The 17,298-nt window shown below is 40.9% G+C and overlaps 2 protein-coding genes across 2 annotated transcripts in view; one reads left to right on the forward strand and one right to left on the reverse strand.

Moving 5' to 3' along the window:
• The window catches only part of LOC142665937 (manganese-dependent ADP-ribose/CDP-alcohol diphosphatase-like), a 45,294-nt gene extending 36,195 nt beyond the window's left edge, over positions 1–9,099 (forward strand). Inside the window, exons 2-5 of the mRNA XM_075845761.1 lie at positions 4,625–4,706; positions 6,422–7,023; positions 7,433–7,549; positions 7,653–9,099. Coding sequence (XP_075701876.1) covers positions 6,423–7,023; positions 7,433–7,549; positions 7,653–8,002 — 1,068 coding nt within the window. The 5' untranslated portion in view covers positions 4,625–4,706; position 6,422 and the 3' untranslated portion in view covers positions 8,003–9,099. The remainder of the gene's footprint in view (positions 1–4,624; positions 4,707–6,421; positions 7,024–7,432; positions 7,550–7,652) is intronic.
• A 3,643-nt stretch (positions 9,100–12,742) lies between these two features.
• LOC142666629 (E3 ubiquitin/ISG15 ligase TRIM25-like) lies at positions 12,743–14,800 on the reverse strand. The gene has a single exon (XM_075846763.1). It carries the CDS (start codon positions 14,792–14,794, stop codon positions 13,223–13,225), a length of 1,572 nt encoding a protein of 523 aa, XP_075702878.1. The 5' UTR covers positions 14,795–14,800; the 3' UTR covers positions 12,743–13,222.
• Between the last annotated feature and the right edge of the window lie 2,498 nt (positions 14,801–17,298).

Genomic DNA, 17,298 nt, shown 5'->3' on the forward strand with positions numbered 1-17,298 from the left:
ATATTCTTGTATATAGGAGCAGTATTATAGTCGTATTATTCTTGTATGTATATAGGGGCAGTATTAGAGTAGTTATATTCTTGTATATAGGGGGCAGTATTATAGTAGTTATATTCTTGTATATAGGGGCAGTATTATAGTAGTTATATTCTTGTATATAGGGGCAGTATTATAGTAGTTATATTCCTGTATATAGAGGGCAGTATTATAGTAGTTATATTCTTGTATATAGGGGGCAGTATTATAGTAGTTATATTCTTGTATATAGGGGGCAGTATTATAGTAGTTATATTCTTGTATATAGGAGCAGTATTATAGTCGTATTATTCTTGTATGTATATAGGAGCAGTATTATAGTAGTTATATTCTTGTATATAGGGGGGCAGTATTATAGTAGTTATATTCTTGTATATAGGAGCAGTATTATAGTCGTATTATTCTTGTATGTATATAGGGGCAGTATTATAGTAGTTATATTCTTGTATATAGGGGGCGGTATTATAGTAGTTATATTCTTGTATATAGGAGCAGTATTATAGTAGTTATATTTTTGTATATAGGGGCAGTATTAGGGCATGGCCAGACGTGGCAGATTTCCTCTTGAATTCCGCTGCGGACACTCCGCAGCGTTAATCCGCAGCAGAGCCGTTTCTCCATTGACTTCCACTTTTATTTAGAAGTGTTCGTTTAGACGAGGCAGAAAATTCTGCTGCGGAGCATAGGTTGCGGAGCGGAATTTGGTGTCCGCAGCATGCAATGGCTGTTGCGGAGTTGTGGCGGACTGGTTGCGGACTCATGGCGGAATTTCTCCATTGACTTCAATGGAGATTCTAAATTCCGCAATGAAGTCCGCAGCTGTCATGCACATGTTATGTGTGCTGCGGATGCGTCTTGCTTTTTTGACATGACATTTCTTCATTCTGGCTGGACCTATGTATTTCTAGGTCTACAGCCAGACTGAGGAAGTCAATGGGGCTCCCGTAATGACGGGAGCGTTGCTAGGAGACGTCTGTAAATAGTCACTGTCCAGGGTGCTGAAAGAGTTAAGCGATCGGCAGTAACTGTTTCTGCACCCTGGACAGTGACTACCGATCCCAATATACAGCAACCTGTCAAAAAAATAGATGTTCATACTTACCGAGAACTCCCTGCTTCTGTCTCCAGTCCGGCTTCCCAAGATGACGTTTCAGTCTAAGTGACGGCTGCAGCCAATCACAGGCTGCAGCGGTCACATGGACTGCCGCGTCATCCAGGGAGGTCTGGCTGGATGCCGAAAGAGGGACGCGTCACCAAGACAACGGCCGGTAAGTATGAAATTCTTTTACTTTCACTAGGGAAAGTGCTGTCCCTTCTCTCTATCCTCCACTTATAGAGAGAAGGGAAGCACTTTTACCGCAGTCCGCAGCAGCTAGTCCGCATCAATTTACTGCACAGTTTTCGGCAGATCCGCCACAGAATCTGCAACGCAGATTCTGTGCGGCATTGATGCGAACAGTTGCGGAGGAAATCCGCCACGTGTGGGCATGCCCTTATAGTAGTTATATTCTTGGTTATAGGAGCAGTATTATAGTAGTTATATTCTTGTATATAGGGGGCAGTATTATAGTAGGTATATTCTTGTATATAGGGAGCAGTATTATAGTAGTTATATTCTTGTATATAGGGGCAGTATTATAGTAGTTATATTCTTGTATATAGGAGCAGTATTATAGTAGTTATATTCTTGTATATAGGGGCAGTATTATAGTAGTTATATTCTTATATATAGAGGCAGTATTATAGTAGTTATATTCTTGTATATAGGAGGCAGTATTATAGTAGTTATATTCTTGTATATAGGAGCAGTATTATAGTAGTTATATTCTTGTATATAGGGGCAGTATTATAGTAGTTATATTCTTGTATATAGGGGGCAGTATTATAGTAGTTATATTCTTGTATATAGGAGAAGTTTGATAGTAGTTATATTCTTGTATATATGGGGCAGTACTATAGTCGTTATATTCTTGTATATAGTAGTTATATTCTTGTATATAAGAGGCAGTATTATAGTAGTTATATTCTTGTATATAGGGGCAGTATTATAGTAGTTATATTCTTGTATATAGGGGCAGTATTATAGTAGTTATATTCTTGTATATAGGGGGCAGTATTATAGTAGTTATATTCTTGTATATAGGAGAAGTATTATAGTAGTTATATTCTTGTATATAGGGGGCAGTATTATAGTAGTTATATTCTTGTATATAGGGGGCAGTATTATAGTAGTTATATTCTTGTATATAGGAGCAGTATTATAGTAGTTATATTCTTGTATATAGGGGGCAGTATTATAGTAGTTATATTCTTGTATATAGGAGCAGTATTATAGTAGTTATATTCTTGTATATAGGGAGCAGTATTATAGTAGTTATATTCTTGTATATAGGAGCAGTATTATAGTAGTTATATTCTTGTATATAGGGGGTAGGATTATAGTAGGTATATTCTTGTATATAGGGGGTCAGTATTATAGTAGTTATATTCTTGTATATAGGGGCAGTATTATAGTAGTTATATTCTTGTATATAGGGGCAGTATTATAGTAGTTATATTCTTGTATATAGGGGCAGTATTATAGTAGTTATATTCTTGTATATAGGAGGCAGTATTATAGTAGTTATATTCTTGTATATAGGAGCAGTATTATAGTAGTTATATTCTTGTATATAGGGGCAGTATTATAGTAGTTATATTCTTGTATATAGGGGGCAGTATTATAGTAGTTATATTCTTGTATATAGGAGCAGTTTGATAGTAGTTATATTCTTGTATATATGGGGCAGTACTATAGTAGTTATATTCTTGTATATAGTAGTTATATTCTTGTATATAGGGGGAGTATTATAGTAGTTATATTCTTGTATATAGGGGCAGTATTATAGTAGTTATATTCTTGTATATAGGGGGCAGTATTATAGTAGTTATATTCTTGTATATAGGAGCAGTATTATTGTAGTTATATTCTTGTATATAGGAGCAGTATTATAGTAGTTATATTCTTGTATATAGGAGCAGTATTATAGTAGTTATATTCTTGTATATAGGAGCAGTATTATAGTAGTTATATTCTTGTATATATGGGGCAGTACTATAGTAGTTATATTCTTGTATATAGTAGTTATATTCTTGTATATAAGAGGCAGTATTATAGTAGTTATATTCTTGTATATAGGGGCAGTATTATAGTAGTTATATTCTTGTATATAGGGGCAGTATTATAGTAGTTATATTCTTGTATATAGGGGGCAGTATTATAGTAGTTATATTCTTGTATATAGGAGCAGTATTATAGTAGTTATATTCTTGTATATAGGGGGCAGTATTATAGTAGTTATATTCTTGTATATAGGGGGCAGTATTATAGTAGTTATATTCTTGTATATAGGGGGCAGTATTATAGTAGTTATATTCTTGTATATAGGAGCAGTATTATAGTAGTTATATTCTTGTATATAGGATGCAATATTATAGTAGTTATATTCTTGTATATAGGAGGCAGTATTATAGTAGTTATATTCTTGTATATAGGGGGCAGTATTATAGTAGTTATATTCTTGTACTTAGGGGCCTCATCCAGAGGTGTCAGTGGAACAACTGTCAGGATTAATAATATACATTTTTACATCATCTTTATCTGCTATTCATATGTTTGGGATTAATATTATTCTATATTCTCCCTCCTGGAATCCTGTGATGTTTCCACAGTGATATAATACATATAATACTTTGCTACTAATGTGTAAATAATCGTCATACAAGCAGCAGGAAACTAAAAATCAATCATGTGACTTTATCCGCCTGGAGGTTAGTCAGCGGCTAATGAAGTAATTTAAGAAAACCAAGTTAGTCAGAGACGTGACCCGGCCTGTGTTCTACGTCTCTCAGCGTTGCTTAGCTATTCCTCTTTCCAATAGACCACACCCCTAATTTATTAAGCCCCACTCCTTCCATTATCGGATATGCTGACAGTCCCATGTAGGAGTCCTGGTTTGTGAACCTGTGTCTTATGATCTCATCCTTTCGTTATTACTGAAGACGTCTGTCTAGGAGGTCTGGAATGACAATATAGGAGCCGGCAGTCACATTTCAGGGAGTGGAAAGGGTTAATGCTGGAGTAAATGTCTCCTCCGCAGGGACCACATTGTGTTCTGGAGATTATATCTTATTCTGCATTTGCAGATGGGATTATTGATCCCTTTTTTATATTTTGGGAGCCGAGACCAGTCCATATACAGAAAGGGTTAATCCTACTCACACATGCGGACAATGATCCTTCTACTTAACTCTTTCTTGGTCTCTCACCACACAATGGTGATAAGGGGCCGCCAACATTTGGGCTCCACTTCTCTGACCGCTTCTAACATGATGGCCGGATGACGCTTTAAACACAGATATTCTTAGTGATTTTTGCTTTAGGAAAGCTGCGACAGTCGTCACCCAGCTTTCCCAGACTTCTGAATGGCAAATATAGCTGTGGGATTGTCACTGTATAAGCAGGCAGGGTCTGGAAAGTTGGATGAGAAGCCCCGTGCGGCCCCTGAAGTGAATGCTCACAGTGATGTCACTTGTTCTTCCTCTTTAGACGCTGCCGGGCGTGTCTGATCTGTCTTATTACAGGACGAGCCGTGAGCTGAAATCACGGAAGAGCAGACGCTGAGCTCCGGGTAAGTGACAATCACTCTGGGCTTATTCATGGGGTGCGGAAGTGACGCCACCATCAAATCTCCAGATACAGGGGTAACTCTCATCCTCCCATGTTACACTTACAGGGGTCCAGGGAGCTGAGATTTGGGATCTGTTTGATGGGTTTCTCACACTGCGGAGTTGATGAACAACTCCCTCATCTTCCAGGAACGTTGGGAGTGAGAACTAAGAAAGAGGGATATTGGGGCAAGTCACAGTATTCCTAATAATTCCAAGAAACAAAGAAAGGGTTAATGTACCTAAACGCCTATTATTTATTTACTTTCTCTACATACGTCGTTTGTAATCTCCCCATCGTCCCCGTCCCCCCACAATCTATTCTTCCTATCTCACACCCATGTATCACTCCCATCATCCCTGACCACAGGAGCTTACAATCTACTCTCTCATACAAAACTTATCATCGACATCATACTTGTCCCCAGGAGCTCACAATTTAGTCTTTGTATCTCACACAATGCATCACTCCCATCATCCCTGAAACCAGGAGTTTACAATCTATTCTCCTTTTATACCGGCCGGCAACGCTCGACCGGTGCAGCGAGCACCGATCAACGAGAGATCGTTGATCGGCGCTCGTTTGCTCCTGTCACACGGAGCTATGGATGGGGAGGAGCGCTCGTTACTCTGATCGCTCGTCCCCATACGTTATTATCATGTCGGCCGCGCGTCTCTCTGTTTACACACCAAGATGTGCTGCCGACAATGATAATACTTCACTTTTTATTTAGGCTATGTGCACACACACTAATTACGTCCGTAATTGACGGACGTATTTCGGCCGCAAGTACCGGACCGAACACAGTGCAGGGAGCCGGGCTCCTAGCATCATAGTTATGTACGATGCTAGGAGTCCCTGCCTCGCTGCAGGACCACTGTCCCGTACTGTAATCATGATTACAGTACGGGACAGTTGTCCTGCAGCGAGGCAGGGACTCCTAGCATCGTACATAAGTATGATGCTAGGAGCCCGGCTCCCTGCACTGTGTTCGGTCCGGGACTTGCGGCCGAAATACGTCCGTCATTTACGGACGTAATTAGTGTGTGTGCACATACCCTTAACAATACGACCAGCAGATGATCCGGCGTTTGCTCGTTCATCTGCTGATCGCTGCCGTGTTCACACAGGGAAATGATCAGGAACAAGATTTCTATGAACTAATTATCTGCCCGATAATCACCCAGTGTAAAACCCCCTTTACACAAAATGTATCACTCCCATCATCCCTGACCCTAGGAGCTCACAATCTACTTATCCTATCTCAAACCTATTGTATCACTCCCATTATCCCTGTTCCCTCACAATCTAATCTGATCTCACACACACTATCACTCCCATCATCCGTGACTTTAGGGGTTTACAATCTAATCTCCCTCTAGCAAAAAATGTATCACTCCCATCATCCCTCCACTGGAAAGGATTTCTTTCAGAGCGGTTTAGGTGGTGCCCGACTTCTCTTGGCTCTGCCCTCTTTTAGTCTCTGAGGTACAGATGTCCATTGATTAGTATGGAGGCCATGCTGGAAATCTTGGGGTCCCCCGCCTACGATGGCTGATCTGGCCTCTCGCAGCAGTAACGCTCCTCTGGACTGACTTGCAATGTGATATGAGGTTGTCCACATTCACATTTTATAAACCCTTTAGACAATTTATTTCTGGTATTTTTTCTCTATAGGATGGGAGAACCACAGGAAGACATGAGAGGCTTCCCCGGTCATGGTCACCCCTATTTTACATTTGGGGTCATAGCAGATATTCAGTATGCAGATAAACCAGATGGACTTAGTGGCTGGAAAACCCTGAGATACTACAGCCAGAGCTGCCTCCACCTTCAAGACGCCATAAAAGAGTGGAACGCCGAGGACATCATGCCCAATTTTGTGTTGCAACTTGGGGACATCATCGATGGCTTCAACAAAAGAGCTGGAACGTCAGAAGCCTCACTAGAAACGGTTCTTACCAAGGTTCAGAAGGCAAAGATGCCTTTCCACCACATCTGGGGGAACCATGAATTTTATAACTTCAGTCGGGATTATTTAAGAGAGTCAAAGCTTAACACAACTTGGCTGGAGGACAAAAGACCAGAGGAGCTCGACCCAAGTCATGGAGGAACCTCAGGCAGCAAGGACTATTATGCGTATCACTTCAGTCCTCACATTAAGTTCAGGTTCATTGTTGTGGACACATATGATTTAAGTGTCCTTGGCCGAGGAGAGACCAGCGATGGATACCAGAAGTCTTTAGCTTTCTTGGACAGTAGTCAATATAATTTTAAAGGTACGTGCACGAAAACTAGAACTAAACTAATTGTTCATTATTGGACCAACCCCCCTTTTGTGGAGGTGACCTAGCATGGGAGGTCTCTCCACAAAAAATACATTTGAGTTATGGAAACCCAGATGAGCTCCCACTTGGTTTCCATAACTACTACTAAGTCAATGTATAGTGTGCATGGCTACCTCTACATTCAGGGTTGGGTTTGGTTGCTAGACCACCCTAATTTCACATACCTTTGGTCAACCCCTTTAACTAGAAGACCAGCCTGAAATCAACGCCATACAACATCCTCTATATACATGGCGCGGTCATACACAAGGGTTGATGTTCTGCATGGAGACCACAGATCTTGGATGTAGAATTTTCAGCAGATACAAGATATATGACCTTCATGTTATTCTCCTTGTAGGTAGAACCGGCTTCCATATGGTGGAGTTTAATGGTGGCATGGGCAAGGAGCAGTTGGCGTGGCTGAATGACGTCCTCACGTATTCTGACCGCAATGGTGAGAAGGTGATCATTGCTGGTAAGTTCTCCATCATAGGGCACCCTCTAGTGGGTAACAAGCCCATATTTTTGGGAATGTCCTATAAATGTAAATTGTAACTAATTGTGTTGTTGCATCACAGGTCACATCCCCATCCACCCAAAAGCGAAGTGCAGTCTCTGCTTGGCGTGGAACTATGACGAGATCCTCAGGACCATCCGATCTCACCCCAGCGTTGTGTGTTATTTCGCCGGGCATGACCACAGCGGTGGATACCACCTGGACTCCCATGGCATACACCATCTCACTTTAGAGGGGGTTATTGAGTCACCCCCTGGCACCAACGCCTTTGGGACGGTCTTTGTGCATAAGGACGGGCTGTTTCTACGTGGGAGAGGGCGGGTGAGGGACCGCTTCTTACCGTATCGTATGGAGGCCAAATCTGGCACCAGTTGTTACACGTGTTCTGGCGCTTCCTCTGGTGAAAGATAAGGTTTGTTCCTCCGAGGGAGAACATTATTATTACATATTCATTATTTATGGATACAAGGAGTTATAAATGTAAGAAGATTTAAAGGAGTATACCGACTTATATAAATATATAATGTATTAACATACGCCGCTCCCGCAGCGCTGGACGCCTGTGTCCCGACCCGCCTTCATTTAAAGGTTGCAGGATGAAGTAACTCTGTGATGTCACTATGGCCCGAAAGTCCACAACCCCTCCAAACTATGAGCGTCAGGGAATCTGGCGGGGTGGGAATGGCAAACCTTCAGTGAATATGTTAAAATTGTTATTAATGAAATATTTTTGGCTGATTCAGTCGTCTGAGCTTGTTACATGCAGGTAGCGGTGGCGATAGAACCAGCCACAATCACAGCGATAGAATGGACTCCAGTACTAGAAATATTTGTATCCAAAAATCACCACTAATCAGGGATGGACAACTGACTGATAGCCACACAATCCTCTCCTGAAATACTCTGTGCTGTTGGGGTCCCTGTCTCCAGGTTTATGTGGGCAACACATTTACAGTAGGCCCCGAGTCTGCTCGCCGCTCCAGGACTAACACTGCGCTATATCGCATCGACCCTAGAATAGGTCACATGGGCACGTCTGCTGCGGTCAATGCAAGATTTGTAAATTCAAAGTTTACATCTTTTAGTGTTGGAAAATAGCAAAAAAAAAAAAAGTTACAAGATAAAAAGTGTCATACAGTGCCCAGACGGCATCCCACATCACCTCAATATATAAATAGTGCTATAGATTGCCCGAAAAAATATTACATTTTCCACAATGCCAACATATACAGGGCCATAAAGTGCCCATATAAGCTGCTATACAGTGCCTCCATGTGCCATACCGTTTCCACTTACTGTAATATAATGCCTTGATAAACTGTGCCATGCAGTGACTCCTTTGGGAAAAAACAACGACAGATCTGTCTTTCATGATGTCTTACAGTATAAATGTCAGTGTGAAGAGAGAAAACTGATCGAGATCCCTGCTCCCCATGAACCCGTGAATTGTTCTCTCTTCATGGCCATTTAAATCTAATATATCTCAATAAAATAAGTGTTAAACAGTTTGTCCGCCTGGTGTATCCAACATTATTACATACACTGTTCACTGTTAATGTTTCTAGATAGACATGTAGTTGTACCATATTAAAACGTATAACTACTATAATACTGCCCCTTATATACAAGAATATAACTACTATAATACTGCCCCTATATACAAGAATATAACTACTATAATACTGCCTCCTGTATACAAGAATATAACTACTATAATACTGCCCCTATATACAAGAATATAACTACTATAATACTGCTCCTATATACAAGAATATAACTACTATAATACTGCCCCTATATACAAGAATATAACTACTATAATACTGCCCCTATATACAAGAATATAACTACTATAATACTGCTCCTATATACAAGAATATAACTACTATAATACTGCTCCTATATACAAGAATATAACTACTATAATACTGCCCCTATATACAAGAATATAACTACTATAATACTGCCCCTATATACAAGAATATAACTACTATAATACTGCCCCTATATACAAGAATATAACTACTATAATACTGCCCCCTATATACAGAAATCTAACTACTATAATACTGCTCCTATATACAAGAATATAACTACTATAATACTGCCCCTTATATACAAGAATATAACTACTATAATACTGTGCCGTATATACAAGAATATAACTACTATAATACTGCCTCCTATATACAAGAATATAACTACTATAATACTGCTCCTATATACAAGAATATAACTACTATAATACTGCCCCCTATATACAAGAATATAACTACTATAATACTGCCCCCTATATACAAGAATATAACTACTATAATACTGCCCCTATATACAAGAATATAACTACTATAATACTGCTCCTATATACAAGAATATAACTACTATAATACTGCTCCTATATACAAGAATATAACTACTATAATACTGCCCTCTATATACAAGAATATAACTACTATAATACTGCCTCCTATATACAAGAATATAACTACTATAATACTGCCCCTATATACAAGAATATAACTACTATAATACTGCCCCTATATACAAGACTATAACTACTATAATACTGCTCCTATATACAAGAATATAACTACTATAATACTGCCTCCTATATACAAGAATATAACTACTATAATACTGCCTCCTATATACAAGAATATAACTACTATAATACTGCTCCTATATACAAGAATATAACTACTATAATACTGCCCCCTATATACAAGAATATAACTACTATAATACTGCCCCCTATATACAAGAATATAACTACTATAATACTGCCCCCTATATACAAGAATATAACTACTATAATACTGCCCCTATATACAAGAATATAACTACTATAATACTGCCCCTATATACAAGACTATAACTACTATAATACTGCTCCTATATACAAGAATATAACTACTATAATACTGCCTCCTATATACAAGAATATAACTACTATAATACTGCCTCCTATATACAAGAATATAACTACTATAATACTGCTCCTATATACAAGAATATAACTACTATAATACTGCCCACTATATACAGGAATATAACTACTATAATACTGCCCCTATATACAAGAATATAACTACCATAATACTGCCCACTATATACAGGAATATAACTACTATAATACTGCCCCTATATACAAGAATATAACTACTATAATACCGCCCCTATATACAAGAATATAACTACTATAATACTGCTTCTATATACTAGAATATAACTACTATAATACTGCCCCTATATACAAGAATATAACTACTATAATACTGCTCCTATATACAAGAATATAACTACTATAATACTGCTCCTATATACAAGAATATAACTACTATAATACTGCTCCTATATACAAGAATATAACTACTATAATACTGCCCCTATATACAAGAATATAACTACTATAATACTGTTCCTATATACAAGAATATAACTACTATAATACTGCCCCCTATATACAAGAATACAACTACTATAATACTGCTCCTATATCAAAGAATATAACTAATAAGTGTAAAAAATAACATTTAGAGCCATAACTTTTATTTTTCCGTAGATTAAGTGGTATGAGTGCTTATTTCTTGCGGGATAAGCTGTAGTTTTTAATGATACCATTTTGATGTACATGCGAGGTTTTTATCACTTTTATTTCATTTTTTTTGTGGGAGATGAAGTGACCAAAAAATAGAGATTCTGGCGTTTACAATTTTTTTATTTTTTTTACTGCGTTCACCGTGCGGGGTAAATAATGATATAGTGTAATAGTTCAGACTTTTACGGACGCGGCGATACCAATTATGTTTATTAATTAATTTTTTTACTATGCTCTATGGGGAAAATGGGAAAAAGTTTTTTGGGGGGAATTTAAATTTTTTTATTTATTTTTTTTACATAAAAAAAAAACTTTATTTAACTCTTTTTTACTTTTTTTATTAGTCCCCCTAGAGGACTTCAACCAGCGATGTATTGCAGTATATCGTGATTCTGACAGGCCGGAGGCAGCGCTTAATAGGTGCACACAGATGGCGGACCTGGGGGGCTTCATTAGGCCCCCAGACAGCAATAGCAACCATCGCCACCCCTCAAAGGCATTGCGGGGGGCACGATGAGCTGTTAGAGGGGGTCATCCCCCTCTTTCTAACTAGTTAAATGCTGTGGTCGCTATTGACCTCGTTGCTCTGAAGAGTCGGCTGTAACAAACAGCCGACACCGGCATCGTATGGATCAGGTTCACTCCGTGAGCCCGTTCCATACTTCCCCCTACCTGACTTTGGTGTATGGATACGTCATATGTCGGGAAGGGGTTAATGGATAGATGACCATAAAAACCTACAAATCGGTAACTGTGTCCCTCGTGTATGATTTGGCGCTACATAGATGACAAGTAATGAATACCGTTTATTGGATACATGCAATTTACACGTGGCGTCTCCAGGTGGTCATCTGATATAACGCTTTTATGAAATGGAATCTATTGTCCCTTGGTCTTTGTGAGTTGACAGTAGGACATTTCGGAACAGTTTCTGTGGTCGCAACGGTACCACTACGCCTTGATTTCCGTAGGTTCCATATTAGAAGAAGGTATATACCAGTTGGAGAGTCAATCACGCTGAGACCAAATTCTCAAAAGGTAAGACTCCAATTTATTATGATATACAGCGTATATTTATAGGACACATAGAACAAAGAGAATAACTCATAGAGTGTAATCTGCAAAGGGAGAATCCCTCGCGCTGACCTTGATAAATACAGAAGAGATGAATTCCCTTGTACTGGGCACGTGATCACTGAATGTTACTTGCATGAACTGTTTTACTGCCAAGAAAAAATAACTAAGTAATCTGCAGATTATTACAAGACAAACTAAAAGACAAAAAATGAATATCATACTGTGCAGTGTGTACTGACACGAAATACAAAACATGGAATTTTGAAGTTATTCCTTCACATACATCATACCCTGAGCAGTAGATTAGAAAAATCAAATTACGTTATAGTGTACTACACACCACAGCCGATATAATGCAATAATAGTTTTACCTAATACTACTTTTTTTATGGGACAGCCCATTGACTTGTTGGTCAAAAAGTTGAGGATGAGCAGATGCCAAGGCCTACAGGGCATAGGGTCCGATGTCATCTGGGTAAATATGCTCTATGCTTACCAAGTCAATGGTGGGTGACCCAGTGTGACACTGTTAATCAAGGGCCAACATACACCTGGAGCCAGATCCCAGTGCCAACCTTCATTTGGGGAAGTGACTATGTACATGCCGTCACTATCCATTGAAATGTAAATTAGTTCCATAATCCTCCCTCATTAACTTCCCATCACCCAATGGCCACCAGTTTAGTGAAGTTTGGCACCTATGGGATGGCTCGTTCTTGAGGTTGGTGGGAATAAGGTCAGCTGGACCCCCACTAGTCAGACTTTAATGGTGTTTGTTACTGACGTTTCATAAAAGTAGTAGTCCTGGTAGATACCTCTACAGAGCCCATAGATCAAGCTTGACACTTAACTTCACTAGCCTTACATATAAGAAGGAAGAGCTTGGCTCTAGACCATATTAGTTCCCAATGACGAGACCTAAAATCCATTTAATCAGTTCTCCACAGGTCCATTTCCTAGTTTGTAATAGTCACAGAACCGTGAAAAACACTGACGATGGCATAAAGTTGCTCGGTGAAAGTGGTGGTGAAGGTGTGAATGTGTCTGATGGGGTCACACAGCTCATAGAAGGACAACTGCCCGGCCTCGTAATCCAGGTAGATCCTGAATCTATGGCAGGTGATACTGTGACGTAACGGAGTACCACATCTGTTATGTTTTAGGTTATAATCCTGATTGCTCTTCCGCAGACTCCATGATTTATCGTTCTGACCACTAAGGTACTGGTCACCACCTCTACTCATACTGGGATAACACATCCCGACTCTCCAGCTACTGGACTCACTTGTATCCACTTCAAAGAAATGTTGTCCGGCTGAAAAGCTCCTGGTGCTTAGAACCTGATATTGTGGAAACCTCTCAGGTGTTTGGGGGCGACTCTGGTTGACCTCTGACCAGGAGGCTATTTTCAGGTCATCCGATATATGTATATTATTGGCAGCTGTATTTATATCCAATACTACATCTGTAGATTTTTGCAGATAGAGTCCCCTCCTCATGTGTCTTATCATATCCGATAGTGCGTGTAATGTCTCAGTGATTAGGGCCACGTCTGGACCTCCTGCAATCTGCTGCTTTTTGTCCTCTTCCCGTCTGTCCTCCTCTTCAGCCTCCTCAGTATCACAAAAGTCAACTCTTTCTGATTCTCGCTCTTGTAGGACAGTTAATGGATCGGTCAGGTTACATAGCTCCTCGACGTGACCCAACTTCATGGACAGCTCGTCCTTCTCTTTTTCCAGCTGATGGATCAAGTTAGAGAATGACGCTAACACCTGCTCTTCCAGCCTGGAGATCTCTGTCAGGACCTTCTTCTCCAGGTTCTCCAAGTGTCTCCTAACATCTTGAACCATGGCAGTGACTTTCTCGGTGAGACCAGATGCCTTTTTTTGCTCTTTTTTCCGACAATGTTGCAGACTTTGGAGTCTTTTTTCCAATTCCTCTTTCTTAGATGTCAATTTCTCCAGAATGCGTTTCAATCTTTCTTTCTTTTTCATAGATGCCTCATCAAGCATCTCCAGCTTGTGTCCTCGATGTACTCTAGCTGAACAATATACACATATACAGGTCGCATCCTCAGAGCAGTAATATTCCAGGATCTTCTTATGGACAGAGCATTTTCTGCTCTCTAGGTTAGTGATGAGGTCAGATAGGACATGTTCTACTGACCTGCTGTGGGCTCTTAGGTGGTCACCACACAGAGAAGCTTCACAATGTAGACAGAATTTAAGAGAAGGCACCTGGGAATGAAGGCAGTAGGTGCAGAAGACTCCAGTCTTTTGTTCTGGCTCAGTAGAGAGGAAATGCTCTGCTATGTTACGGAGCGTTATGTTCCTGTGCAGCGCTGGACGCTCCTCAAACTCTGCTCTGCAGTCAGGGCAGGAGAAAACTCCAGACTCCTTCTGTGTATCCAGCACACGGTCAATGCACCCCCGGCAGAAGTTGTGTCCACATCTCAGGGTGACGGGATCTGTATAGAGGTCCAGGCAGATGGAGCAGCTCAGCTCGTCCCTCACATCTGTAGATGCCATTATGGAAGAATGAGGAAACCGGAACAGGATGTTAACTCGGGGAGTAGCAGGGGAGGCAGTTCTAATGAGGAACATGGGGAACTAATCCTCTTGAAACTTGAGACTTGGTGGAGGAGACGGAAGGAACTACTATAAGGCCCTGTTCCCACTGAGTTTTGTGACGCGGAAACTGCTCTGCAAAACTTGTCAAAAAACGGCCAAAAATGCCTCCCACTGATTTCAATGGGAGGCGGAGGCGTTTTTTTACCGCGAGTGGAAAAACCGCCTCGCGGTAAAAAGAAGCGACATGACCCATCTTGAGGCAGTTTCCTCCTCCAAAACCCCATTTCAATCAGTGGGAGACGGGAAAAAAAACGCCTCGACGAGTGTTTTGACACGTTTTTGTCAAACCACTGTGCAAAAAACACCTGGAGCAGATTTTGCAGGAGGAATTTTCTTCCAGCAAAAAACTCAGTCTGAACTAGCCCTAAGAGAACTACATGGCACCCAATAAGAGGAAAGTTTCTTACGGAGTTACAAAGTTATTAATAGCTACTCAAGTCCTTAGAATAAAAAACATGCACAAACTTTTGGTGAACGACACAGTGTTGAAATTGTCACTACATGTACAGCCTGACCAGTCACGGTACCTAGTCATCGGACATAGCCGCAGCCCACCTGCCTCCAGCTTACCATAGCTGAGTCCTTCTGCCAGGTCTTCCCCCTCACCATGTCAACCAGGCCCTACTTGTGCCTAGCTGGCCCCCTTAGCTTGTTGCCATTCCTTCTGACCGACATCAATGGTCAACCACATGCCACCGGCCAGAAACATCATCGCATACAGATGTCCTCCAACCACTGGTCCTCTTAGTTGGAAACATCTTGCACAATCATGTCCATACCTGGGAGATGTTATATAGTGGTGATCAGGAGGTGCTGAAATATTTATTGTAGAGGATATCTGAAGAAGACCAAGTTCTTTACCTCTTCTGTGAAGACAGAAGCAGCTGGACAACCCATAGAGATGGTTTGAGAAGATTGACCTTGATGAACGTGTCCATTATGAATCAGTTTTATTACATGTAGGATAACGAGGACACCGGATAGTAAAATACTCATCAAATGATTACTCAAAAAAGTATCTTGGTGGTGATGTGGGCATCCAAAGTTTTCGGTGTTCTCTTCCATCGTTATGATCAATCCCCACGTTTTGTTTGATCCTCTGGCCTTGTGGCTGGGCAGGGGTCGTTGGTGTAGATTGAGTGCACGGGCGAGACAGTTGATTCCACCTGTCTGTGAAGGTGCTGAGGGGGGTAAAGAAGCTCCCAGGACACAGCACTTGGCAAAGCCTAGAAACATTTCGCAAGTTCACAGCTGATACTACTGCCAGGAGAAGAGTGTGTGTGGTGAGTGCCACGTAGGTAGGTAAGGAAACCTGCTGCTGAGCACGGACAGGATTTTAGGACCACTGGCCTGTTATAGTGGGGTGTGAGGTGTATTGAGATCCTCAGACAGAGCAATGTTGGATAAGCGGGAAGAGGACCCCAGGAATAACATGTGAGAATTGCCAAACCAGGGAAGTATGAAAGTAACTGACCCTGCTTCTCTCTGATGATATTCCTGTTAGTGAAGGTTACATAGTCCACCATTGTGTTGGGCACTCTGCCATGAATATAAATACAATGTATCATGTTTCCAATTTTACTTTCAATAATGTAGATAAGAAATCGAAAACATATTATTACGTAGCATGTATGCAGCTCAGGTTTAAAGAAAAGACTGCACAGTACTGTACACAGGCAGCTGAGAGGGAGAGAAAAGACTGCACAGTACTGTACACAGGCAGCTGAGGAGGAGAGAAAAGACTGCACAGTACTGTACACAGGCAGATGAGGGGAGAGAAAAGACTGCATAGTACTGTACACAGGCGGCTGAGGAGAGAAAAGACTGCATAGTACTGTACACAGGCGGCTGAGTAGGAGAGAAAAGACTGCACAGTACTGTACACAGGCAGCTGAGAGGGAGAGAAAAGACTACAGTACTGTACACAGGCGGCTGAGTAGGAGAGAAAAGACTGCACAGTACTGTACACAGGCAGCTGAGAGGGAGAGAAAAGACTGCACAGTACTGTACACAGGCAGCTGAGCAGAGAAAAGACTGCACAGTACTGTACACAGGAAGCTGAGGGGAGAGAAAAGACTGCACAGTACTGTACACAGGCGGCTGAGGAGAGAAAAGACTGCACAGTACAGTACACAGGCAGCTGAGAGGGAGAGAAAAGACTGCACAGTACTGTACACAGGCAGCTGAGCAGAGAAAAGACTGCACAGTACTATACACAGGCAGCTGAGGAGAGAAAAGACTGCACAGTACAGTACACAGGCAGCTGAGGAGCGAAAAGACTGCACAGTACTGTACACAGGCAGCTGAGCAGAGAAAAGACTGCACAGTACTATACACAGACAGCTGAGGAGAGAAAAGACTGCACAGTACTATACACAGACAGCTGAGGAGAGAAAAGACTG

Source organism: Rhinoderma darwinii, chromosome 13, assembly GCF_050947455.1.
Source record: "Rhinoderma darwinii isolate aRhiDar2 chromosome 13, aRhiDar2.hap1, whole genome shotgun sequence".
In the NCBI taxonomy this organism is placed as follows: Eukaryota; Metazoa; Chordata; class Amphibia; order Anura; family Rhinodermatidae; genus Rhinoderma; species Rhinoderma darwinii.